General features: G+C 42.8%; 3 protein-coding genes across 3 annotated transcripts; 2 read left to right on the top strand and 1 right to left on the bottom strand.

Annotated features, from left to right (window-relative positions):
• Positions 1-4,499: 4,499 nt before the first annotated feature.
• On the bottom strand, positions 4,500-24,634 carry chlsn (cholesin). The gene is made up of 6 exons (XM_080747850.1): positions 24,579-24,634; positions 22,085-22,212; positions 21,865-21,990; positions 8,697-8,923; positions 6,895-6,976; positions 4,500-4,893 (listed from the first exon to the last, which is right to left on the bottom strand). The coding sequence occupies exons 2-6, from the start codon at positions 22,196-22,198 to the stop codon at positions 4,714-4,716; spliced, it is 729 nt and encodes a 242-aa protein (XP_080603976.1). The 5' UTR covers positions 22,199-22,212; positions 24,579-24,634; the 3' UTR covers positions 4,500-4,713.
• LOC308303828 (uncharacterized protein) lies at positions 10,619-13,593 on the top strand (the record flags this gene model as incomplete). The annotated part of the gene is made up of 4 exons (XM_080748327.1): positions 10,619-10,681; positions 11,404-11,660; positions 12,146-12,296; positions 12,880-13,593. The coding sequence occupies exons 1-4, from the start codon at positions 10,679-10,681 to the stop codon at positions 13,591-13,593; spliced, it is 1,125 nt and encodes a 374-aa protein (XP_080604453.1). The 5' UTR covers positions 10,619-10,678.
• LOC308303826 (G-protein coupled estrogen receptor 1-like) lies at positions 17,470-18,570 on the top strand (the record flags this gene model as incomplete). Its single annotated transcript, XM_080748323.1, has 1 exon — positions 17,470-18,570. One exon carries the CDS (start codon positions 17,470-17,472, stop codon positions 18,568-18,570), a length of 1,101 nt encoding a protein of 366 aa, XP_080604449.1.
• Positions 24,635-25,012: the final 378 nt, after the last annotated feature.

Genomic DNA, 25,012 nt, shown 5'->3' with positions numbered 1-25,012 from the left:
CAGGCACGACTACAGTACATTTTATTATTTTCCCCTGTATAGCCAAGGTATGGCAGCTGCCATAGCTTGCCATACCCAATTGACGCCTCTGCATGCCACCACCGACCTGCTGTGTACTGTATCTGTAGTCTTTCAGAGGCCGCAGGGATAAATTCAATTTGCGGTTTGCACGTCCGGTCTAGAGCGGATACGGAAACGGCTTCTGAAATGGCATCTGTGGCTACATGTAAATGAACGGATACACTAGGCGGGCTCTAGACCGGATCTGAATACTGAACAGTAAATAGGTGAAGGTGACGCGGTTGGAATAATAAATTAATATTATGAACATGTTGCATAATTTGACCGGTGACCATAATAGATAAGTGTTCCCTTCCAACATGTCAGGGTCAGATCACCATTACCATGGTGAAACTGTGAAATGATATCCAATATTATTTTATTACCAAGGTGAAACTGTGAAATGATATCCAATATTATTTTATATCATTTGACGTGTGTGGGTTTCTCTGTTTGTTTACTAGGCTTTCCAAGTCATTTTTGTTGTTGAAGAGCAGTGGTTTTCAGTCTGGGGAACGACCCAGGTCCTTAAAACTAAAAAAAAAATAATGTTGTTAGCGAGTCATTTGTGTAAGTGTAGTACATGAACAGTGTACTGTCATGAAACTGTTACCAGTCATATGCAAACTTCTAATAAAGTCATCAATCAACCATCAATCAATAAATCAGTAACAGAACTGCTAAACATTACAGCAATCAAATATAAAACAATGTTTAGGCTACTAGACAATACAAAGTTAAAGTAGCAAGTGCCATTGATTTGATTCTGTTGCCATAGACAGTGTCATACAGTAGTGTATGTTGCAACCCTAGGGGAAACAATGCCTTGTGAAACAGGATTGTTGAAATATATAAAACTCAAATATTGTCACAAAGAATTGTCAAATAATTATGCACAGGGGGTGTGTACTGTAGTGTCAGTATGTGTGCATGAGCAGTAAAGGAGCTCCTGAATGCAGCGTGTGCTTGAGCACAGACTAGAGCAGTGGTTCTCAACCTGTGGGTCGGGACCCCCAGGGGGGTCCCCAAATTATTTTGGGGGGTCCCCAGATGATTAGCTTAATGTGCAACATTGTTTTCTCTCTCAACGGCTAACACACCAACATAACATTTAAGTGTATAGAGGGTATCTGCACATTTCTAAAGCGACAATTTAAGGACTTTTTTAATATCTCTAAAATGTCAAATTAAACACTTGCCAAATATTAGAGGCAGAAAATTGGGAAAATAGCCGATCTACATGCTCACAACGCCTCGCGTTGCGAGGCGTTGTGAGCATGTAGATCTGCTATTTTCACAATAGAACCGCGATATACAAAATGTAATGCCTCTGCTCTTAGTGCTCGTCAGGTTGGGGGATCCCCAGTTAAAATATGATTATTTTGGGAGTCGTAGCCTGAAAAGGTTGAGAACCACTGGACTAGAGGAATAACTGTATTGGGAAAATACATTTCTACATGGTTGTAATAAACAGTGTAAACATGGCAGTTAGTCTACTTGCTGCCGGGAGGGAGAAACAGCTGGCCCCTTCTTGTCCCAGCCAGGTCAACACTAGCTCAAGCCAGGTCAACACGAGGTACTCTGTCAACCCTGGTCCCTCCCTGGCATGACCTTCTTAGCCGGGGAGCCACTGTGCCAAAATGAGAGAAGACCTGTGATGTCATGACATACTCCAAATTTTAGTTTTTCCTATTAATTTGGTCAATAAGGTACACAGAATGAGAGGCCTGCTCTGCCGGAAACACTGCGGAAAAACGTTTCCCATTGACTTCACTATACTGGAAAAAAACACACAAAAAAAGTAGCATGTGAGGGGTCAAACTAAGGGTTCTTCATGATTCTGAATCCATTGCAAGCATTTGTTTTGCATGAAAAATATTCCTTGGGCTAGATTTCAGCCTCTCAAACCTGTGAAAAGTGATGAGTCATCACTTTTCACCGTTATTTTGGTCCGTTTTCTAGCCCAAGGAATGTTTTTCATGCAAAACAAATGCTTGCAATGGATTCAGAATCATCAAGAACCCCTAGTTTGACCCCTCACATGCTAATTTTTTTTGGTGTGTTTCTTTCCTGTATATTGAAGTCAATGGAGTGAATATACAAATGGCCATAACTTTTTTTTGCAGAGTTTCCGGCTTAGCAGGCCTCTCATTCTGTGTACCTGAATGACCAAATGAATAGAAAAAACTAAAATAAAAAGTATGTCATGACGTCACAGGTAAAACCCTATTCAGTTTGAGCTTTTGGGCCTGTGGCTCCCCGGCTATCTAGCCTGATTTCAGACTCTGCGCTGGAGCTTGAGCAGTCCACTCAGAGAGTGGGCAGATCTATTGGCTGGAGCCAGGCAAATGACCTTCTGCTCCCACCCACACCCTTTGCACATGAGAAAAGAACAGATAACAGACAGTGATCCCACCTGCTGGTGAACAAGTCTCTTGTGCCCTCTGCTGGTCATTGTTGCGTACTGTCACGTTAATTGGTTGTAGGTTGTGCATTGTGCAGTAGAAGGCAGCCTACTGCTAACCTCAGAGAATTGACAGGGTGGTCATGTGCTACTCCATGCTGCTCTATTTACCAGGGGTCTTCAACGTTTTCAGGCCAACAAGGACCCCTTAGTTGAGAGATGAAGTAGGGAGTAGGGACACCCAAAACCTTTCCAGAGATTCCATATGGGTTCATTGTTTCACAGCACAATCATCAGTGTCTTTTGGATTCATGTCAATTTGTGTTTTCAGATATATAACCACTTGAACCGTCATTACCTAATAAACTTGACCTTTTACTCTGTACTTAGTCTGCTCCTTTTCCCCACTCTAAACCAACCCTCTTTGCTGAAAATAGCCGATCTACAAGCTCGTAGGAGCTTGTAGATCTGCTATTTTTGGCAACAGTTCTCAGAATACGGACACTGGGTTCAAGTTCTTAATATAAAAAGGATTGGAAGATTTGGAGGACCCCCTGTAGTAACTCTGAGGACCCCCTAGGGGTCCCGGACCCCCTGTTGAAGACCCCTGCTCTATACAAATGGGTTTGTCAGGACCCAAGAGACGTTCACCAAGTGTTCCAGTAGTGTTGCAAACAAACATTTAATAGGGGGATATTATGTTGTTTGACACATCAAGACATGATCATTATTTTTGTACCATTACATACTGTATTGTAAAGATATTGCTAACTGTCTCTATGCACATGTACTACTATGATTAATACCACAGATAGTCTCGTCATCAGTTAGGAAATATTAAACATGCCAATGAGACCTCCTGAATAAAAACAAATCCAGGCAAACTGGGGCTACAGTAATCACATTGAAATAACGAGTGCTACCATATCCAGACCTGTGACTTTAATCACCAGTTATCAACAAATAGGGGCATTCCATTGATATCATTCTCAGAAGGGGGCTTGTGACTAGACAGTCGCTGGGTTTAACCCATTTAGGCCTGGGCATATTGAATGCTTTAACATTTGAAAAATAGCAGATATACAAGCTCACAGCGCGCTGCGAGCTTGTAGATCTGCTATTTTTGAAAAGAGTCGTGAAAATATGTGCAAATCTTTGAATATATGTATTTTCAAAGCGAACCTCAAATTTTGCTTCTGGGTGGTCCCTGGAACTAAATATGTTGAATGGGGGTCCATGGCCAAATAAATATCATTTTGGGGGTCCTTCACATGAAAAGGTTTGAGAACCACTGACATAGTAGTCTCTCAAGAACAGACTAACCGAGCTCCAGTTAAGCGGAAAAGGACCTTTTCTTTGACGATGGCTGGCCAGATTGCTGACATAGAAACATAGGTTTTTTCCAAAAATCTTAGAAGGATTCAAAAGACACTTATAGAATCGGGTCAAAATTCAAATGTTCAAGATTTTTCAAAAATAGCAGATCTACAAGCTCACAGCGCGGCACTCGGTGCCGCGCTGTGAGCTTGTATATCTGCTATTTTTCAATAGTTAAAGCATAAAATAATGAAACACAAAACGTGTACACATTCTAAATGGGTTTAATCCCTGAACCAGACAGGGAAAAACCCTGATAATAAAGGTAAATGAATGAGAAATGCGCTCCCTTCCCTGGACAACTTGCCTTTGAGCAAGGCACACCAGTAGGGCTGTCACGATTATGACATTTTACATGACGATTAATTGTCACTCAAATAATTGGCGATTAACGATTTAATTGTGTTTTTGTCGTTGATAATTACATTTCTGTTTGGCTTGTAGGCTTTGAAGTTGTACATGGTAGATATGACACGTAACCTAAATATACAAAGAAATGACTGACATATTTGACAACTTACTACTTAAAAAATAACTTTGATAGTGGAAATAGCCGATCTACAAGCTCACAACGCGTCGCGATGCGACGCGTTGTGAGCTTGTAGATCGGCTATTTCCACTATTTCGGAAATGTTTCAACATTCACGATTATGACGACTATGACAAAATAATCGCGATAATGTCAAATAATCACGATTAGACGATTATGTAATAATTGTGACAGCTCTACACACCAGCTGCTGTGGCGACACTTCTCAGAAGGCAATCATTTCAACGCTGGTTGTATTGGGCAGCGTCAGGTTACTCTCAACTTTCCATTGATAAAAGGTAAAAAAGAAAAAACTAAACACATCTATATGTGGATAACCAAGTCAGCCAAGCAGTTGGATGAGCTCTCTGGCTCGGCGTGCTCTCAGCTGGACAGCTTCATCCAGCGGTCCTTCTCCAAGTTCCCGTACCAGGGTTTCAGCCTTGAGTATCGTGGTGTCCCGGGCCACTCCACGCAGCCCTTCCAGATACGACAGGAGCACAGGGAAAGTCTCTTCAGGAATCTGGGGAGAGACGAGAGACATGTAGACATCTACATCATGGTTGTACATTTTACAGATGAGTGATGAAAGCCGGGTCAGAGGTGGAACCTCTAAATCATGGGTCTTCAACAGGGGGTCCGCAGAGTTCTCCAAATCTGGTCCTCCAAATCTTTTAACCACTTGAACCCTAGTGTCCATACTCCATATTCTGAGAACTTTAGCCGAACATAGCAGATCCACAAGCTCACAGCGCCTCGCACAGCGAGGCGCTGTGAGCTTGTAGATCGGCTATTTTCGTCAAAGAGCTTTGGTGTAGAGGGGGAAAAAGAGCAGACTAAGTACAGTGAAAGGTCAAGTTTATTGAGAATTGACGGTTCAAGTGGTTAAATATCTGACAACACGAAAAATCCAAAATACACTGACAATTGTGCTGTAAAAACAATGAAACTATATGGAATCTATGAACAGGTTGTGGGGGTCCCTGCTTCATCTCTCTCTCAACTAAGGGGTCCTTGGCCTGAAAATGTTGAAGACCCCTGCTCTAAATGGTTTGCTAGAAATCACATTGAAGATTGTCAACAGAGTATGCACATGCTTCACCTTTCCACGGGGACACGCCCCCCTCATCTACACTTGGCAAAACATTGAGCATCACGGAGCATTGGAGTTTGGGAGCGCTCGTTAGAAATCACTCAATGGTCCTGCGTGCTTACCACTTTTGTCTAAATCAGGGGTTTTCAAAGTGGGTGACGGGGCACCCTGGGGTGCCGTGACGGCAGTCCAGGGGTGCCGCGAGATCGTTTGATAATACTTGGAATTCATTTGGACACTTGAAAAAAATGTTTGTGTCATTTTAAACTTGAAGTACAAAGTTATTTTCAGTCAGTTCTAACCAAAACGGCTATTATCTCAACGTTTTCCTCGCAACATAATCACTAAAATATCGTCACTGTCGGGCAGAAACCTTGTATCTCCAAGTTTCAAATGTGTACGTCTTTTGGTAAATTAAAGCCCTGCTTCATCATACAAGACCGTCGCACAAAACTAGTGAAAACAGCCGATCTAGCCGAAGATGATAGCCGAAGATGATAAATACAAATCAAACTGTTTTGGACCACCCGACGACGACGATATGCTAATATAAGTTGCTGAGAGTGAAAATTATAATGTAGTGGTGCCTCGGATTAAAAAAAAATATTCATGGGGTGCCCTGAGACAAAAAAGTTTGGGAACCCCTGGTCTAAATGTCACATAATGCAGGAGGCAGCTTGACATTGACTTACTGAAAAGGAGCGCTTCCAAACTGACACTGCACAGAATTTCTTGACAGAAAGTAGCTCATAACATGTCTATGGAAGATTTAGGCCTAACCTATAGTTAGGCCTAAATCAGAAATTAGCCAACAAAAACAAATATGTTGATACATACTGTACATGTACTGTAAGCCCCTCCCATACACTAAAATGTGTACCCGGCCTGAATGGGTTAATAAAACTTTGCAGATAGAAAGAGGATAATTCAAGCTTTCCGTACAGCTGCAATGTTGGTGAGTGTTGGTGAGTCGTTTAATACAACCAGATAGGACTTTTCTGTTTGTATGTACTGTATGGGCTGCCACTCAGTAGGCGTTCCCGCATAACTTGGTACCAGGTATGAAGATGTCACGCGCATGGCATCTGTCCTATCAGGACTGCTTTCTCTTGAGTGACAGTGTTTTGATCAGAATTTGTACATTACATTACATCACCATTTGCACAGCATGTCGTCACGTCACAGACAGCAAGAAATCTAATGTATCTAACCTGGTCTTCTATGTCTCTTCCTTTTTGAGATATGACTCATTATGTCATTTTCACCTTGATCTTTATTGACCTTGACCTTTGATCCTTTCAACCCATCAGCCTACTGACCATTTCCTCAAAGTTTGATGAAAACCTGGTCATCCGTTAATAAGCAAATTCCAAGAAAGGGAATGGGGCAATGTTTCAACGTTAGTTCTCATTCCACTAAAATAAATGTTACCTTTCCAGAATCAAACATATGTTGCAGTAACCACGTTTGTCTCGTCTTCATGAACTTCCACTCTTCACGGTTCTTCTCCCAGCTGCAACAATGACAAACCCAATGGATTACTTACAAGAAGCCGAGTGCCGCGCTGCAAGCTTGTAGATCTGCTATTTTTGAAAAATCGTGAAAATTAGAATTTTGACCCGATTCTATAAGTGTCTTTTGATCCTTTTGAAGACTTTTTTGAAAAACCCTATGTTTCTATGTCAGCAATCTGGCCAGCCATCGTCAAAGAAATGGTCCTTTTCACTTAACTGGAGCTCAGTTAGCCTGTTCTTGAGAGACTACTGTGTCATTGGTTCTCAAACCTTTTCATTTGAAGGACCCCCAAAATAATATTTATCTGGCCACGGACCCCCCATCTCAAAATATCTAGTTCCAGGGACCACCCAGAAGCAAAATTTTAGTTACAGACGTTCGCTTTGAAAATACATATATTCAAAGATTTGCACACATTTTCACGACTTTTTCAAAAATAGCAGATCTACAAGCTCGCAGCGCGGCACTCGGTGCCGCGCTGTGAGCTTGTATATCTGCTATTTTTCACTGGTTAAAGCATTCAATAATCCTAGGCCTAAATGGGTTAAATCTTATTGCTCTCTCAGAACAGCAGGTAGTGAGTGTTTTCTCACTATTGGAACTCACTCTGCCCAGTGTTTAGACCCCAGCCAGTATTACATTTTAATCAGCCGTAAGTTACAGGAGGAAATGAGAATACCACGATGTTGATGCACAAGGGTGCGTTAGAACAATGGTTCTCAACCTCTGGGTCTGGAGCCCCAGAAGGGTCTCCATATTGTTTTGGGGGGTCCCCAGATGTTTAGCTAAGTGTTAAAACATTGTTTTATCACTCAACAGTAAACAGACCAACATACAGTATAAGTGTATACAGGGTATCGGCACATTTCTAAAATGTCAATTTCAAGACTTTTTAGGACCTTTTTAGTACCTCTGGTCACAGGGGTTGACACTAAGGTCTCAGAGGCACTCGCCTGTCGGGCAAGTACAGGTCATGTTCTACTTGCCCAAAGGTCATGTCCACTTGCCCGAAAAGTAAATCGTCCATTATAAAATTATAGGTACGATATTTATTACCGCTCAATTTGACACTTATTTCTTTACTTTCTGGGTATGTGCGATAAAAAACAATTCACACCTCATACCTCCAAATCCCTACATAGCTACGTAGCTATGGTTGAATATGTCTATTGTTTGACACTTTTATTTTATATTTTTAAATGTAGCAACAGTAAAAACAGCACATTATAGGTAAACAGTGCTCTTATTTTACATTCCGCAGACCAGAAGACAGAGCGCTCTGGCCACGTTCAGGTGTTTAGACAGATATCTTGTGTTGTGTTTATAGACGGTTGCGTCCCCTCTCAGATGAGCACTTGAAAGCAACCTTCACCTGCCCTAAAGTTTTATTTACCTGCCGGGGGCAGGTGGGCAAGCCTTAGTGTCAATGCCTGGGTCAAACATTGGTCACATTGTAAAATATTAGAGGCAGAAATTAGAAAAATAGCAGATCTACATGCTCACAACGCTTTGCGTTGCGAGGCGTTGTGAGCATGTACATCTGCTAATTTCACAATGGAATCAATAGATAGAGTCAAACTAAATGTAAAGCCAACTCCTACAATTCCAAGTGCTTGTGCAGGGGGGGGGGGGGTCCCCAGTTCAAATATGATTATTTTGGGGGTCGTGGCCTGAAAAGGCGGAGAAACCACTGCATTAGAAATAAGAACTACTCATACCAGGTGAGGTAATCCAAGGCCTGTTTGGGTGCAACAGGTTCGTGGGCCGCCTTTTGATGGGATCTAGACACCCACTTCCCCTCGGCTCGGAGTCTGTTCATCTCCTCCTTTTTACGCATCTTTTTCAGCTTCCTCTCCAGGAACCGCTCCTCCTCTGGAGTCAAGTCTTCTTCTCCTTCTTCCCCGCTCTCGCACGTGTCAACGGGGAGAGAGGGCTGCCCTGCAACCTGTCAAACAAGAGGTTAGCAGGTTCGTTTTCATCTCCATGAGCAGACCTTCCCCGTTTTGTGTGCATATTTATCTTTTGCGATGTTATTGTAAAACACATTATAAACCTCCTAACAGTGGCCGTGTTTACCAAACAGGAACATCGCATTCCAATAAATCCTTGTGCAACGAAGTCAGCAAAATCCAATGTTGTGCATGTCAATATCAACATTTCGGATAGACGCGTGATTAATGCAGGCCCTAGTGTCACTTAAAAGTCAGCTTTGCCGTTGGGACTTCTGACTGCAAAGCCAGAGACGTTTTAATGGGATACCGTTTGAAGGCAAGAGAAAGAAGCCGTGTTTAGATCGGCGGTTCTCAACCTTTTCAGGCAGCGACCCCCAAATTAATCATATTTTAACTGGGGACCCCCCTACCCTCACGAGCACTTAGAGTTGAGGCATTACATTTTGTATAACACGGTTCTATTGTGAAAATAGCAGATCTACATGCTCACAACGCCTCGCAACATGTAAATCGGCTATTTTCACAGTTTCTGCCTCTAATATTTGGCCAATGTTTAATTTGTCATTTCAGAGGTATTTAAGTCCTTAAATTGTCACTTTAGAAATGTGCAGATACCCTCTATACAATTAGACTTTATGTTGGTTTGTTTACTGTTAAGTGAGGAAAAACAACGTTGCACGTTAAGTTAATCATCTGGGGACCCCCCAAAATAATTCGGGGACCCCCCTGGGGGTCCCGACCCACAGGTTGAGAACCACTGGTTTAGATCACGTATTCACTTCCTGTTGCAGGTGGTTAAAAAGGAACATTTCCTGTACATGTGTGTATCATGCCGAGGTCAGCGTTGCATTCTGTGCATGTTGTATTCATTGCGGTTATGATTCAAGAAACGGCACCGTCTTCGCTGCACCCTCAGAAGAGGCTGCAGTTTCCTGTGTGCAGCCGCCCAGAACGGCCACCACTACATAAGCACCGAGAACAAAACCACCAATTTATAGTTCTACGAGACATTTTTATGTGAGAACAAATCGTGTGGTAGAGAGAGAGCAAAAACAAATAAACTATTGAGGAGGGCTGGTTTGAGCGAGGTGAAGAGAGGAGAGAAGCTGGGTGGTGAACAGTGAGACCTGTAGACAGAGAAACGTTTCACAGCGGATTTCTTTCTGCGCATTCATAGTGCAGCACTTCAACCCTGAACCAAATAGAGCCTTTTCTCCACGGCTTTCGAGTTATGCAAGCAAAACTGCTAAATAAAAAATAACCTATACTGTATGACAACTCCATTCTGAACTGGCTAGGTTTGAATGCCTTGCTCTAATTTCACTTTCAGAATTATCCTGCTTACAACAACAAACAAACCCTGAATACATACAGTATGAGTGAACCGTTAAGGGTCTGCAAAGTCACTCTTAAAACAGACATCCTATTTAGAGGGACTTAAACAAGGGATATATGTTCTCTTTAACGGACCCACTTTGCCATGGAAGAAGAAGAAAAAAAAACCCACAGCGACAGGGAGGGAGGGGAGTGAAAGATGTTGATCACGTGGCCACAGAAATCATTCTGAAAGTATGCTGGCTGAGTAGTGAGTGCTGGCTGTGAAATGCTTTAAAGTAGCTTTTCAAGCTGACCAGTTGTATCCATGCAAGCGTCATCAATTTTTCACAGCCATAGGGGTTTGACGACATTTGAAGGGACGACGCGGCGGTTGTAGAAACAAACAGACAGAGGGGGTGTCGAGAGAGAAAATGGTAAGTGGAAACATATGTTTGTCTGAGCAGCCAGCTCCTCACAGGAGTAGACAAAGACAGGGTAACACGGGGAGATATGGTTCTGATAAATATCAGACGCTAGAAACTAACCCTTGAATCACCTACGAGAAGATGGACTAGAATTAGAGATTTAACCATTTTGTATTTTATAGGAAGTGGATTTAAGTGTGATGCAATAAATGTTGCGTAAGAATAGGTGTTTTCTTTAGCAAACCGACAAATTAAGACTCACTACTCAGGCAGAGTCGCTATAAATAACACACTTCTGCATCTGATCTGTTCACAAAATACCAGAAGTGATACTACATACCACAGTGGAAAAGACACTGACAAGATGCCACATGCATTTATTCAGATGTGCTCAAACCCCCTGGTGACAGAAAATGCTATATACCAACCATATCATCATCAACAACACTAGTAAGACGACCTAAGGGCAAGAAGCAACCTTGTGCGTTATAGACACAATATGTCCATATACAGGCATTCCCAAATGTAGGCTTAATATTGATGGCATCAGGGATCTCCATATATGGGCATAAAAGGGTCTAATAAAGTACTGACCAATGACCATATATGAGGCGTGACTGACCCACTGACATGAGGCAGAGGTTTTGATACCAACTACGACCTACGGCCGCAATTAAATTGGCGGCGGTGAATCAAAGCATTCTCTCTTTTGTTTTGTGTTTATATTCCAGACAAATCGAACTGCAGACCCGTTCTCTTCGGCGGCGACCAGCAGACCAGCGTTTTCCCTCAGCACCACCGCCTCGCAGGCCCTGCATAATTCAACCTCGCTCTTCGACTTCCCCACGACAACCCCGCAACTCGACCTTTTGGACCAGATCGCGGCCAACGACCTGACCTCCAGGGCCAACTATGTGTACGCGCTGTGCGCCGGGCTGGGCCTGCTCTCCGCCTGCTTCCTGCTCTACGGCTTCGTCCAGACCTACAGGTAGGGCTGGGCGATATGGTGATAATTGTCGTTGAGACGATACAATGTCTCCACGATATGGCTTTTCAGAGGTATCGTGATACAATTGAGAGAGCCTTGTAAGAAATCCTGTTTAATCATTAATCGTTAATACAGAGATTCATTGCAGAATTCAATTTAAACCTGCATTTTTGGTCTAAATCAGTAGTTCTCAAACTTTAAAATGTCAAGGGCTCCACTTAACTCTGACAGTATACAAATGAAACCAAATGGACCCTTACGGGTCCATTTGGTTTCATTTGTATACTGTCAAGAGTTACATACTTGTAAAGTTCAATTTAGACCTCCCAAAAGGAACCCAGAGAGTCTAGTTTTTGTCAAGTAACTCGAAAAATAACCATAAAGACCAACGTGAAAAAGAATCGTGATAAAACCGTGTATCGTGATACAGCTTGGGAAAATATGGTGATATTGTATTCTTCCATATCGTCCACCCCTACCTACAGGGCCCAGAGACGCGTGGCGTGGCTGGACGGTGTGCTCTGGGCCTTCTGCGGCTCCCAGCTCCTCCTCCTGCTCCTCTCGCTGTCCTCCGTGGCCCACAGGCCGGGCTACCTGAGGGCCGCGCCGCTGGGCTGCGCCGCGCTCTCCTTCACGGTCAGTGGGAGAAATATGGAACAAAAATAGGCTAATGTGTTCACTGCCGGCAGAAAGCGTGAACATTTGCACCTAGGGGTGTTTTTCTACGCTGAATTCAAAAATTGACGCATCCAAGCACTTTTCTTCCCATGGGATCTGGTGGCTCTAATTCACTTACTATACAGGGAAAAAAATACCGCCCAAACTTCTTTTTTTAAGTAGCATCTAGGGGGTTTTCATGATTCTGAATCCATTGCAAGCATTTGTTTTGCACGAAAAACATTCCTTGGGCTAAAAATGGATGGACCCTACAAAACTGTGAAAAGTGATGACACTAAACCATACTAAACCATAGTTTTGTGGGGTCCATTTCTAGCCCAAGGAATATTTTTTGTGCAAAACAAATGCTTGCAATGGATTCAGAATCATGAAAACCTCCTAGTAAGACCCCTCACATGCTACTTAAAGAAGATTTTTTGGAGGGTATTTTTCCCCTGAATAGTAAGTGAATTAGAGCCACCAGATCCCATGGGAAAAAGTGCTTCGATCCGTCAATTTTCTGCCGGAAGTGAACACCTTCTTCACATATTTCTCCCACTAGGTCAGCGTTGGCTCCCTCTGCGGCCTGCTGCTCCTGGTGCTGATGGGATACGTGCTCACCTTCGACCCGCCTTCCCACGCGCTGCTGAAGAGGTCCGGCGTCTGCATTGCTCTCGTGGCGCTGGCCTCCGTTGTGGTCTCCCTGCTGCTGGCGGGGCTTCGTGGACTCCCCAGCCCCGGCTTCCAGGGTTTGGAAGGAGAGGAGGAGGACACCTGCTGCGTCATAGACCCAGTCCAGGCCGGCCTCGCGTACTCCGTGGCCAAGCTCTGCCTGGGCTTCCTGGCTCCCTACGCCCTCCTCCTCGCGCTCATGATAGGCGGCTGCGTCCACCAGTGGAAGTCCAGCGGGCGCTTCCTCTCCGGCTCCGAGGAGGGCCCCGTGTTCCTGGCGGCCGCCGCGGCGCTGTTCGCCTGCAACCTCTTCTACGGCGTGGCGCTGGTGCGGGGCGCGGGGCTGGAGGAGGCGCGCGGCGGCGGGCGGCCGAGCCACCGCGAGCGGGCGCTCCTGAGCGTGGCGGAGTTCGTCCTGTTCTCCGGCAGCTGCCTGAGTCTGCTGCTGGTGCTGCTGGTGCACAGGCCCTGCAGGGAGAGCCTCCAGGGCGTGGGCAGGCGGCTGAGAGACTGCTGCCGCGGCCTGAGCGGCACGCAGACCCAGAGACACATCATAGCGCCCCGCATCGAGATCACAGACACCCTGCCGGACTATGAGCCCTAGAGGACGACAAACCACCTCGCACACAAAAACGGCTTCGATTGTATAATCATCCATCGTGGGGAAGAAACCCTCCGAGTTTCAAATGTGTTTCTTCGCAAAGTAAAGCCCTGCTTCATCATACAAGGCTGTCGCACAACAGTAGTGAAAACAGCAGATCTACAAGCACACAACGCCTCGCACCGCGAGGCGTTGTGTGCTTGTAGATCGGCTGTTTTCACTAGTTTAAAAAAAATTAAAAAATGATAAATACAATACTGGCTTTCAAGCAGTTTCAAGGGGCACACTTGACCCTTCTCAGGGGCACACCAAAGGTCCCCAGGCACAGTGGTTGAGAAACTGCAGGACTTTGAGCCCTAGAGGACGACAAACCACCTCACACAAAAAAACGGCTTCAATTGTATAATCATCCATCGTGGGTGGGGGGGATGATTTTTTTTAAGCATAATTTATTACAAATACATTCTGAGGCCAGCTGGAAAAGACAACGTGTCATCTCATTTCATCATGTTTTTTTTATAACGAAGTTTCATCTTTTAAAGACTTTTATATGACCACATTGCTTGATCTGCCATTAGATTTTTCATGAGGAGTTATTTTTTTGCATTCTTAAAGTATACTGATGTGCAGGATTTTGTTGGAATACAAAAGTGTTTACAATAAAAGGTTTTATACATTTGTTACTGTAACTCAGCACAATTTGACAATAAAAATAAATGCACACCCGCGCACATGCAAATAAAGCTATGAATATAGTATCCATAAATTAGCTACTTTAGGTAGTAAGATTGCATATTACAGCTCTCCAACCGGCTCAGTTTTATGGAAACAGGCAATGACATCAAATAGCAAACAGGTTCTGTAAAAAAAATAATGTTCCACAGACTACAGGAACAATAACTTCACATAGGGTTGTATCTGTCCAAAAGCTGGGAGGGCCAATGGGGTTCAATATTCATTCCAAAATGAATGAAAGCAAAAGAAGCAATTAAACCCAGGGCTAGTTAGGTACTTGTAACGCCAACTACCTTTTTTCAGGAACCCCTATGGCATCTTTTCCAGGAATAACTGACCTGCATGATTCAAACTCACACACCGTGGCTCAACCAGAGCAGCTGATGTGATACAATGATCAGGGACCAGCAGCAGACGGGACACACAGACAGGTTACATAAGCCCACTGACAGAAACAGATCAATGTTTCCATCTTTTAACCCAGTGTTTCTCAAACGTTCACATTTCAAGGTCTCCTCTCAACTCTGACTGGGTACAAATGGACCCGTTACCATTTGTACACTGTCAGAGTTAGACTTGTATGGGTCAATTTAGACCCCGTAAAAGCAGTCTCTCAACCTTTTTTCTGCATGGGCACACTTTTCATGTCCCAAGAATGGGCACACAAACATAAGACGGGGGTGTAAATATCGTCGCTGTCGGGAAGAGACCTCGTGTCTCCAAGTTTCAAATGTGTATGTTTCTTCGCAAAGTAAAGCTCTGCTTCATCATACAAGGCTGTCGCACAACAGTAGTGAAAACAGCAGATCTACAAGCACACAACGCCTCGCACCGCGAGGCGTAGATCGGCTGTTTTCACTAGTTTAAATCATTTTTAAAATGATAAATACAATACTGGCTTTCAAGCAGTTTCAAGTGGCACACTTGACCCTTCTCAGGGACACACCAAAGGTCCCCAGGCACAGTGGTTGAGAAACACTGCCGTAAAGGAACACAGAGCCACTAGAATCCACTTTGAGAACCACTGTTTCAACCAAATACAGTAAGCTTTCTTTATACGTTGTTGTACGATAGTGTTGGGCAGCAACAACAGCGAATCTACAAGCTCAGCTTGTAGATTTGCCAGCTCACCGTGTGACACCAATGTACAGTGGTGTAAATTAAGCATATAAGACTAGGCCATTTTATCAATTGTCCAGCGACTGACCCAATTAAGACCAGAATCAAGTCAAAGAATCATATGAGACCATGGATATAGTACAGTATTTTTTTTTTGCCTGACGCAACCGAATGCATGCCCTTCATCTTGTTTTGTGTAAACATTACCGTTGCCTAGACGTTCCCCAACTCCCCTATTTATGTATTTGAACCTTCTACACACCATAGTCACAGCCTGTAACTAATAATGTTCAGAAATTGTTCCAAATTCTCCCCAAAAAATTCCATGGGGAAGAATTAAACATGTAAAATGGGACTAATGAAAAGAAAAAGTATACATGTAAATTACTTAAGACGGCCAAAGCAGGACGTGGATGGTGTCTCCGACTGTACATAATGCACACATATTACAAGACAATTATGTAAATCTCCACTCTCATCTTTGATCTCAAAAGGTCCCTGTTTAACCCATTTAGGCCTAGAATTATTGAATGCTTTAACCAGTGAAAAATAGCAGATATACAAGCTCACAGCGCGGCACCGAGTGCCGCGCTGCGAGCTTGTAGATCTGCCATTTTTGGAAAAAGTCGTGAAAATGTGTGCAAATCTTTGAATATATGTATTTTCAAAGCGAACATTTGTAACTCAAATTTTGCTTCTGGGGGGTCCCTGGAACTAAATATTTTGAGATGGGGGTCCGTGGCCAAATAAATATAATTTTGGGGGTCCTTCAAATGAAAAGGTTTGAGAACCACTGACATAGTAGTCTCTCAAGAACAGACCAACTGAGCTCCAGTTAAGCGAAAAGGACCTTTTCTTTGACGATGGCTGGCCAGATTGCTGACATAGAAACATAGGTTTTTCAAAAAACCTTAGAAGGATTCAAAAGACACTTATAGAATCTGGTTAAAATACAAATTTTCACGATTTAAAAAAAATAGCAGATCTACAAGCTTGCAGCGCGGCACTCGCTCACTCGGTGCCGCGAGCTTGTATATCTGCTATTTTTCAATGGTTAAAGCATAAAATAATGATACACAATATAGTGTACCTGTTCTGAATGGGTTAATAAAAATGCAATCTGGGTGAAAGGTGGTCTAATAAGCAAAACAACCTGGATGGTGAAGATGTACTGTATGCACATATCATTATGTACAGTGGGTGTTTTCTTGCTCCGTGTTGTGGGAGGCACCAACCTACCTGAGAGCTGAGATGAGCGACTAGAGTTCACTCAACTCAGCTTCAGTTCACTCAACTCAGCTTTTCCTACCCGACACTGCTTTTTAACCTCCAAGATGGGAGAAGACAAGAGCAATTGCCTGGACAAACCACAGCAAGGAGTTTTAAGGAGATGTAAGTTATGGCTATTCTACACTTATTATAGTTGTCACAAGTTCAAATGGTTTAAAAGGTTAATTCATGCATTTTCTATATACTGTAATTAGTGTTAGTGTGATAGTAAAAATACAAATGAAAACCATATTTGGTAAGGTGTGCGCAATGCATATTTATGATTCACCGATTAATTAATGATTACATTTGGCCATCCTGTCAAAACATCTCTCATCTCTCTCAACAAAGTTATTGCTGTCAAAGTGATGGCTATTAAGCATTAATTGTTTTCATCGTATAGAAAAATAAATAAAATAAGTGACTAAATTATCCCTACCGCATGCTTCTTCTAGTTAATACTTTGTATTGGTTGTTATTCATTGATCTGTATATAAAAAGAAAAACACAACTACTGCATACAGTACTTCTACTTACTAGCAATTATACATTTATCATGCTTGCTTCTCTTTAGTAGCGCTTTACAGTAAGTATCTGAACTGAGAGCCAACAAATAAAATGCATTGACTTTTTGGTTTTCCTCCAGAACATCGACTGGGCATCCAACTGGGGAAATATAAACACCACCCAAAAAACGGCACCGTGGCACAATACACAATCTACATCCGCAGGCCACGGAATAATATGGAAGAGACCATGTATGTGGAATATTCAGAAGATCTTCATAGTAACTACACTGTGCAGCTGGAGGAGGGCTCCTGGGCTGTCTACTCGAAAATGGCACGGAAGGTTTCCCAGCAGCACGAGAACTACAAAATCGGCCTCTTCCTCTCCTGCGTCTACATCATATTCCTGTTCCCCGTGGGCTTCGTCGGGAACATCCTCATTTTAGTGGTCAACCTCGGCCCCCGCGGCCGCCTGTCCGCGCCGGACATGTACTTCGTGAACCTGGCGGTGGCCGACCTGCTGCTGGTGGCCGACTCGCTGATCGAGGTGTTCAACCTGAAGGAGGAATACTACGACATGGCCGCCCTGTGCACCTTCATGAACCTCTTCCAGCAGATGAACATGTACAGCAGCATCTTCTTCCTCACCTGGATGAGCTTCGACCGCTTCGTGGCGCTCACACGCTCGGCGGGCCGCCGGATGCCCCGCGCCCGCTTCAGCTGCTGCCTGATCTGGACGTGCTCGTCGCTGCTCACCGTGCTGCCCTTCGCCCTGGCGCAGGCCCAGCACGCCGCCGAGCTCCACTTCTGCTTCGCCAGCGTGAGCCAGATCCAGTGGCTGGAGGTGACGCTGGGCTTCGTGGTGCCTTTCTGCATCCTGGCGGCGTGCTACTGGAGGATAGCGCGCGTGCTGCAGCGCGCCCACCGCGGCGAAGGCGGGCTCCAGTGTCGGCCTCGCCGGCAGAAGGCCCTGCGGATGATCTCGGCGGCCGTCGTGGTCTTCTTCCTCTGCTGGCTCCCGGAGAACGCGTTCATCAGCGCTCACCTCCTCCGAGGCGAGACGGGCGACAGCGCGCTGTGGCACGACTACCCTCTGACGTCGCACGTCGTGACCCTGGCGGCCTTCTCCAATAGCTGCTTCAACCCGCTCATCTACAGCTTCCTCGGGGAGACGTTTCAGATGAAGCTGAGGCTGTTCCTCAGACAGAATGCCCGCAAGGCAAAGAAGTCTACAAAGTCTACATGTCTACCTACTTCAAAGACATGCCACTCCTCGAGATTCCTCAAAAACTCTTACTGTCTATCACAAATCATCATACATCCTTTAAATACACATCGGTCACAGCTCTGACGCCACGCAAGGTCTCTGCACAGCTGATCATTCATGGTCGCAATGAACAAAACTCTTCACGCGTATGTCTGGATAACATACAACTTACTGAAAAGGAAATTGCTTCAAAACTGCGAGGCTTTTTACGTATGCTTTAAGTTAGCTGCATATTGTTTTGAAGTTGACAATAGAAAAAAATATAAAAGCTGAAATTATTACCAGGGCTACAAAGGATTCCATGTGGCGTAATATTGCACAATATCAGTTTTGAATTCAATACAAACTCGATATAGAGATTCCATCACCAAAAACCTGTCAAACAAGGGCAAACTAGAGGTGTACATCAAGGGTCTTCAACAGGGGGTCCGGGACCCCTAGGGGGTCCTCAGGGTTACTTCAGGGGGTCCTCCAAATCTTAAAGGGATATTCCACTTTCAACAGGGAGCAGTGGAAGGGCCTCTCTCCACATACACACCCATTGTAACTTCAAACTTCATTTTAACCATGATAGATTCATTAAAAACACCCATAATTGTTTCTGGTGACTCATAATACCCTCCTAATATGTGAGCAGGCCATGTTTTTCCGATAACCTTTTTCATTTATTCTTAATAATTATTTGGGAAAATGGAAAAAATGAAATACAAAATAATAATTATTAAAAATAAATGAAAAAGGTTTGGGAAAATGGAAAAAATGAAATACAAAATAATAATTATTAAAAAATAAATGAAAAAGGTTATCGAAAAAACACGGCCTGCTCACATATTAGGAGGGTAGTATGAGTCACCAGAAAAAATAATGGGTGTTTTTAATGAATCTATCATGGTTAAAATGAAGTTTGAAGTTACAATGGGTGTGTGTGGGGAGAGGCCCTGGGCCTGGAGGGCCTGGTAACATTTACATCAAATATCTAAATATTCAATCAAGCTAATTAAAAACTGTTCAGGGTGTTCATAAAAGCCTGATTAGATGATAAAATTAGGGCTGTCCTCGACGCAGGATTTATCAAGTCGATTCGAGTCGCGGGGGTTAATCCGACGCGTCGACGAATCGTTTATGTAAAAAAAAGAAGAAAAAAGAAAAGAAAAAAAAAAGTGGTGCTTTAAGCTAACCACGTCAACGTAATACAATAAAACAGCAATATGTTTTAAGCCTTTAAAGTGAATTAGATCCATGAACTACCGTGCATATTGAGACATGATAGCGGTGGACACTGGACATCAATGACGATAAGATTGCGTCCAGCCGTGCGTAATTTGCCGTGCGTAATTGTGAATTGTGGAGCAGAGTAGAACAACGGAGGAGAGAATAATGCATCTCTTTGACAGCATGTCGTGTATTATTTCCACAAGTTGTATTTTCTCAGAGCACCGCTGCTGTATCAAAAGAGCTACGTTGCCGATCTGGTGCGAGATAATAAAAAGAAAACAGTTCGCCCGTCGCTATTCCTCAGCCTGAGTCCAACCACCACACACCCACGGCAGTGAAAGTGAAAGCGCATCGCGCTGGCTCTGCTGCTTCTTTGGCCAGCTCTCAAGTAGAATAACAACTCGTCGACGCATTTCCTTTCCAAGCGGTTAACTTCAAAATAAGAGCTCCCTGTTATATGATCAAGGCAACTTTCAAGTCACGTGAACTGATTTTATTTTTAAGTCTAGTAGTAGGAAGTATGGACTCAATAAGAATTACATGACAGTCACAGTCCAGCGCTCTCATACCGCACCACAGTATACTGGTGTGATAAAAAAAATTATATATTTTTGACGGCTCGACTCAAACAATTGGCGTCGATTCCGGGGGCTTAAAACGATGCGTCGATTCGTCGATTTTTAGAGGACAGGCCTAGATAAAATTACCAAAAGTTTTTTTTTGAAAGTGAAATATCCCTCTTAAACTTAACCCCTAGTGTCCATATTCAGAGAACTGTAGCCAAAAATAGCAGATCTACATGCTCTGCTATTTCTACAAGCTCACAACGCCTCGCGCTTTGTGAGCATGTAGATCGGCTATTTTCGGCAAAGAGGTTTGGTATATAGGGGGAAAAGAGCAGACTAAGTACAGAGTGAAAGGCCAAGTTTATTAAGTATTGAAGGTTCAAGTTGTTAAAGATCTGAAAACACATATTGACATGAACCCAAAATACACTGATGATCGTGCAGTCAAACAATGAAACTATATGGAATCTATGGAAAGGTTGTGGGGGTCCCTGCTTCATCTCTATCTCAACTAAGGGGTCCTTGAAATGAAAATGTTGAAGACCCCTGATGTACATCATTGAGCGATGCAATGTGGTGGTCGAGGTCGGCTTGCAGGACATTGAATGAAATGGGGGGGGGGTTATTGCCTATAACCCCCCCATGCACGTGTGGTGTTCAGTGCACATCAATCAGTTACCCCAGTCTCTCTCTTCTCTATCCAGCCCACATGGACATTGCCTCTCTCTTGAACAAATGGACATATTTATAAACAGAATATTGATATGCAACATTTTTATATTTTTAATTTTTTTTATTGCATATGCACTTTGTATTTTTTATGCTCATCAGTTTTGTTTTAAATGCACACCAGACACCGTCTAGTAGTTGACTAAAATCACTACTACTGTTTTTAAATGTTGTGTGTGTCCATCCAATAAAGGTTGAATTGAATCGAGTTAGCGATCTGGACTAATATATTACATTCCATGGCTGTTTTTTGATGACGATACACTATTTTGAGTCATTGTGGACAGTAACATCTATACACACACAGAGAAGCCTCATGACAATAGTTTCACAATAGTGTTTCATGGTTCAACTACAGTATAAATAAAGACAAGAAGCTCCTGCACACCTAAGGTCACAGACTTATATGGGATATATTTCACAGGGCGGCATAGCTCAGGGGTAGAGAAACCGTTATTAGAGCACGAAGGGTTCCCAAAGGGTTCCCAGTTCGAATCCAGGCTCCCCCTGAGTTAATGTCGAAGGGTCCTTGGGCAAGACTCCGAACCCCTAGTTGCTCCCGGTGAGCAGGTTGGTGCCTTGCATGGTTTCCTCCGCCACCGGTGTATGAATGTGTGCGTGAATGTAATGCACAATCTCTGTAAAGCACTTTGGATAAAAAGCGCTATATAAATGCACCATTTACCATTTACAGGACACAAACTCCTGCACAAGGCCTTCTTTATCTTCATTGAACAATGTTTCAGTCCATCTGTTCGGACCTTAGTCAGAACTGGAGGGACTACGCAATTGAGGAAGGCCATGTGCAGGATTTTATTTTCCTGGTCAATAAATACATCAATAAATCCACAGCAGCCAACATACTTACCTCTATTTGCGTTCCCTTTTTCTTCTTTTTTTGGACTGTTGCTTCCACATTTTTGTCTTTCGGGTGCTTTCCTTGTACTTTGTTTTCCGTTGCAATTGACTTTTCAGGAACGTGTAACGGAGCCTCCTGGATGAAATAACAAATGTAAATTAACAGCAATGTCTCACTACACTGGCACAATAGGACAAGAAAATGTTTCATTGTGCTTCTATTCACTCACCTCTATTTTAGTCCTTTTGCTTTTTTCTTCCATGCCAACCTCAGACTCATTTGAACTGGACTTCCTTTTGGGGCCACTGCCTTTCGACTCTGATTTCAAAGAGTTCTTAGCCATGACACAGCTTACACCTACAAGTACATCCAAATGAGCATGATTAGCAGACAGGAGGACATCAACAGCAACAGCCCTAGAATGTCTGTGATCTTTTCACTTCTGTCATTATGACTCATGAGTGTTCTTCAGTACTGTAGTACCACCTGGTATGGATGCTTGTCTGCAGCCCTAAAGTCACAACTGCTGCAACAACTGAACATTTGTTCAAAGATAGTTGGACAACCACTTCAGAGGCTATATACGACTATGTATGATAACAGCATTCTAAAGGTAAGAAATATTACCTCTAATAGTAGCCATGTGTTGCATAGAGAATATAGGTTGCTGCCTTCAGGAAGGAGATACGGTGTTCCAGAATACAATAAGGTCAGACTAAAAAGGTCCTTTGTCCATCAGTCGACTTTAAGGCTTAATCAGGAGTTTGGCCATAGGTAGGCTTAGCGGTGGACATTGCTCTTGTCTATATTATCCTTAGTATGTAAACCTGTCTTGTTTTTGTTCCCTTGTGTCAAATGTTTGTATACAGTATATGTTTTGCATACATGGCTGCTGTGTCGAAAGACACATTTCAGTGTGAACTGACAATAAAGTACTATATCATATCATTACAAATAACACAAAACTGTGAAAAGTGATGACTCATCACAAAACCAGTTTGTGGTGCTGTTCTTAGCCCAAGGAATGTTTTCCATGCAAAACAAATGTTTGCAATGGATTCAGAAAAGATTTTTTGGGGGTATTTTTTTCCTTTATAGTATAGTATAGTAAGTGATGGGCCGCAAACTTCTACCCCTAAAAGAAATTGCTCAATGCTGACAGGCGGTCAGCAGGTGGATTTATGACTATATGTAGGATATATAGACAATATTTTAGGCCAATAAAAAAACTACCGGTATGTACCAAATGTCATACCCCAACTCAAGGGCAGCCGGACTAACAGAGAATGTTGTCTGTGTTAAGCTTGTGGAAAAGTGGAAACATTTTATAAAACACAGGTTTTCTGCCAGAACTATCAAATGAATATGAAACTAGAGGACAATATCTGTCTCTAAGTCTTAGGAATTAATTATTTGGCGAGTACACAAGTAACGCATAGCAATTCTTTTGCTGCGGAGATTATCTGCTAAACGCCTGCCGGTAGGACCGATCTATGGCTGTGTATTACAAAAAGTGTTATTTATAAGATCACAGACATTCTAGAGTTACAACAGCAACAAAATCATCAGACCTAGACACTTGAAGCATTGGCATAATCAATAAATAAGAATACATGCAACACCACCACACAAGTTCAGAGTGTAGTCATTATGGAGTAGTGTGTTGTGTAGATAGAACCTTGATACATTTGTATCTGTACTCTGTAGGTCTATAATTTATAATTAAGTGTCAATGCAAGAGCCATGGTGAGCAGTATGACATACCTCATACATAGCCGCAAATTGCAACACTAGATTCTTTTTATAATCGGATGAATCTAGGGTTGCAATACCTCCCATAGGCAGCCAATGCATCACAACAGTTTTTTGCTATCTGATTGTATTAAACGACTTCAAACTCACCAATATTGTGGCTCTATGGAAAGCTTGGCATTTACTCTTTCTATCTGCAAAGTGTTTGTTTCAGAAAAATCCACAGTAGACATGTTATGAGTTACTTTCTATCCAAGAAATTTGGTTCAGGTGATAATTTTTTCTAAGTCCTGGAGTTTGGAAGCGCTCGTGGAAAATCCCTCAACGGTCCTGTGACCACCTGGTTCTAAATGTCACATTATGCAGGAGGCAGCGGGACATGGCGTTATAGAAGACAAGCGCTTCCGAAGTTAAACACTTAGAAAATAAACCATGTCTGCTCGGATTTCTTGACAGAAAATAAATCATAACAATTATACGGTGGATTTCTCAGAAACAAACACTTTGCAGATAGAAAGAGTAAATTCCAAGCTTTCCATAGAGCCACAATATTGGTGAGTTTGAAGTCGTTTAATACAATCAGATAGCAAAAAACTGTTTTGATGCATTGGCTGCCTAGATTCATCCGATTATAAAAAAAAAATCTAGTGTTGCAATTTGCGGCTACCTCATACATACAGCATAGGCTAGCTCAAGTGAAATAAGTGACTATAAATGTCAAGTAATTTATCTAGTACATTTAAAAAAAACAATTACTGTAATGTCATAACAAAAAGTGCTATATCAACTGATAGTGACAGGTTCAACAAGACAACTAATACGCTAGTTAACAGTAGCTGAATCTTAGTTAAAATGTCAAATAGAAGCTGTGATTGCTAAATAGATTAACGGATTTCAACCATTTAAAAATCTATTTGTGTAGCTTAAATGTTAATTTGATCACATGCTTCTTATAACCAAGTTAAACTTACTTGAGCTGAAGACAGAAAACACTCGACACAACAACAAGCATGGGAATTGTTCAACCAGGAAGTGTTTTTAGTTTGGCGAACTGTGATTGGACCATTGGACCCTATGGATTGGACGAGACACTCGTCTTGGTGCATACCGCCGCCTGCTGTATCGGGGTGTGTAGTTCAAGCCTTGGAGTTGATTGTCTTTATTAAATATTTATGATTTAACTGTTGCCTGCATCCGTCATCGAATTATTCCATGTCACTTGGTCAAATGAAAAGTTCCTACTGCACTCTCTCACATTTGGACATTTGGGATCCCCCCATTCCTAAAGTTTACGAGTCAATAGATTATTGTGGCGTTATAAATGGTTTATTCAACATTTTTTTTATACTTTATTAAGTCAGTCAACATGTAACATCCTTTAAATTATAATTTCATTGTCATTGTT

The sequence above is a fragment of the Nannobrachium achirus genome (genome assembly GCF_963921795.1).
Source record: "Nannobrachium achirus genome assembly, chromosome: 18".
In the NCBI taxonomy this organism is placed as follows: domain Eukaryota; kingdom Metazoa; phylum Chordata; class Actinopteri; order Myctophiformes; family Myctophidae; genus Nannobrachium; species Nannobrachium achirus.
This window is presented reverse-complemented; position numbering and strand designations above follow the sequence as displayed.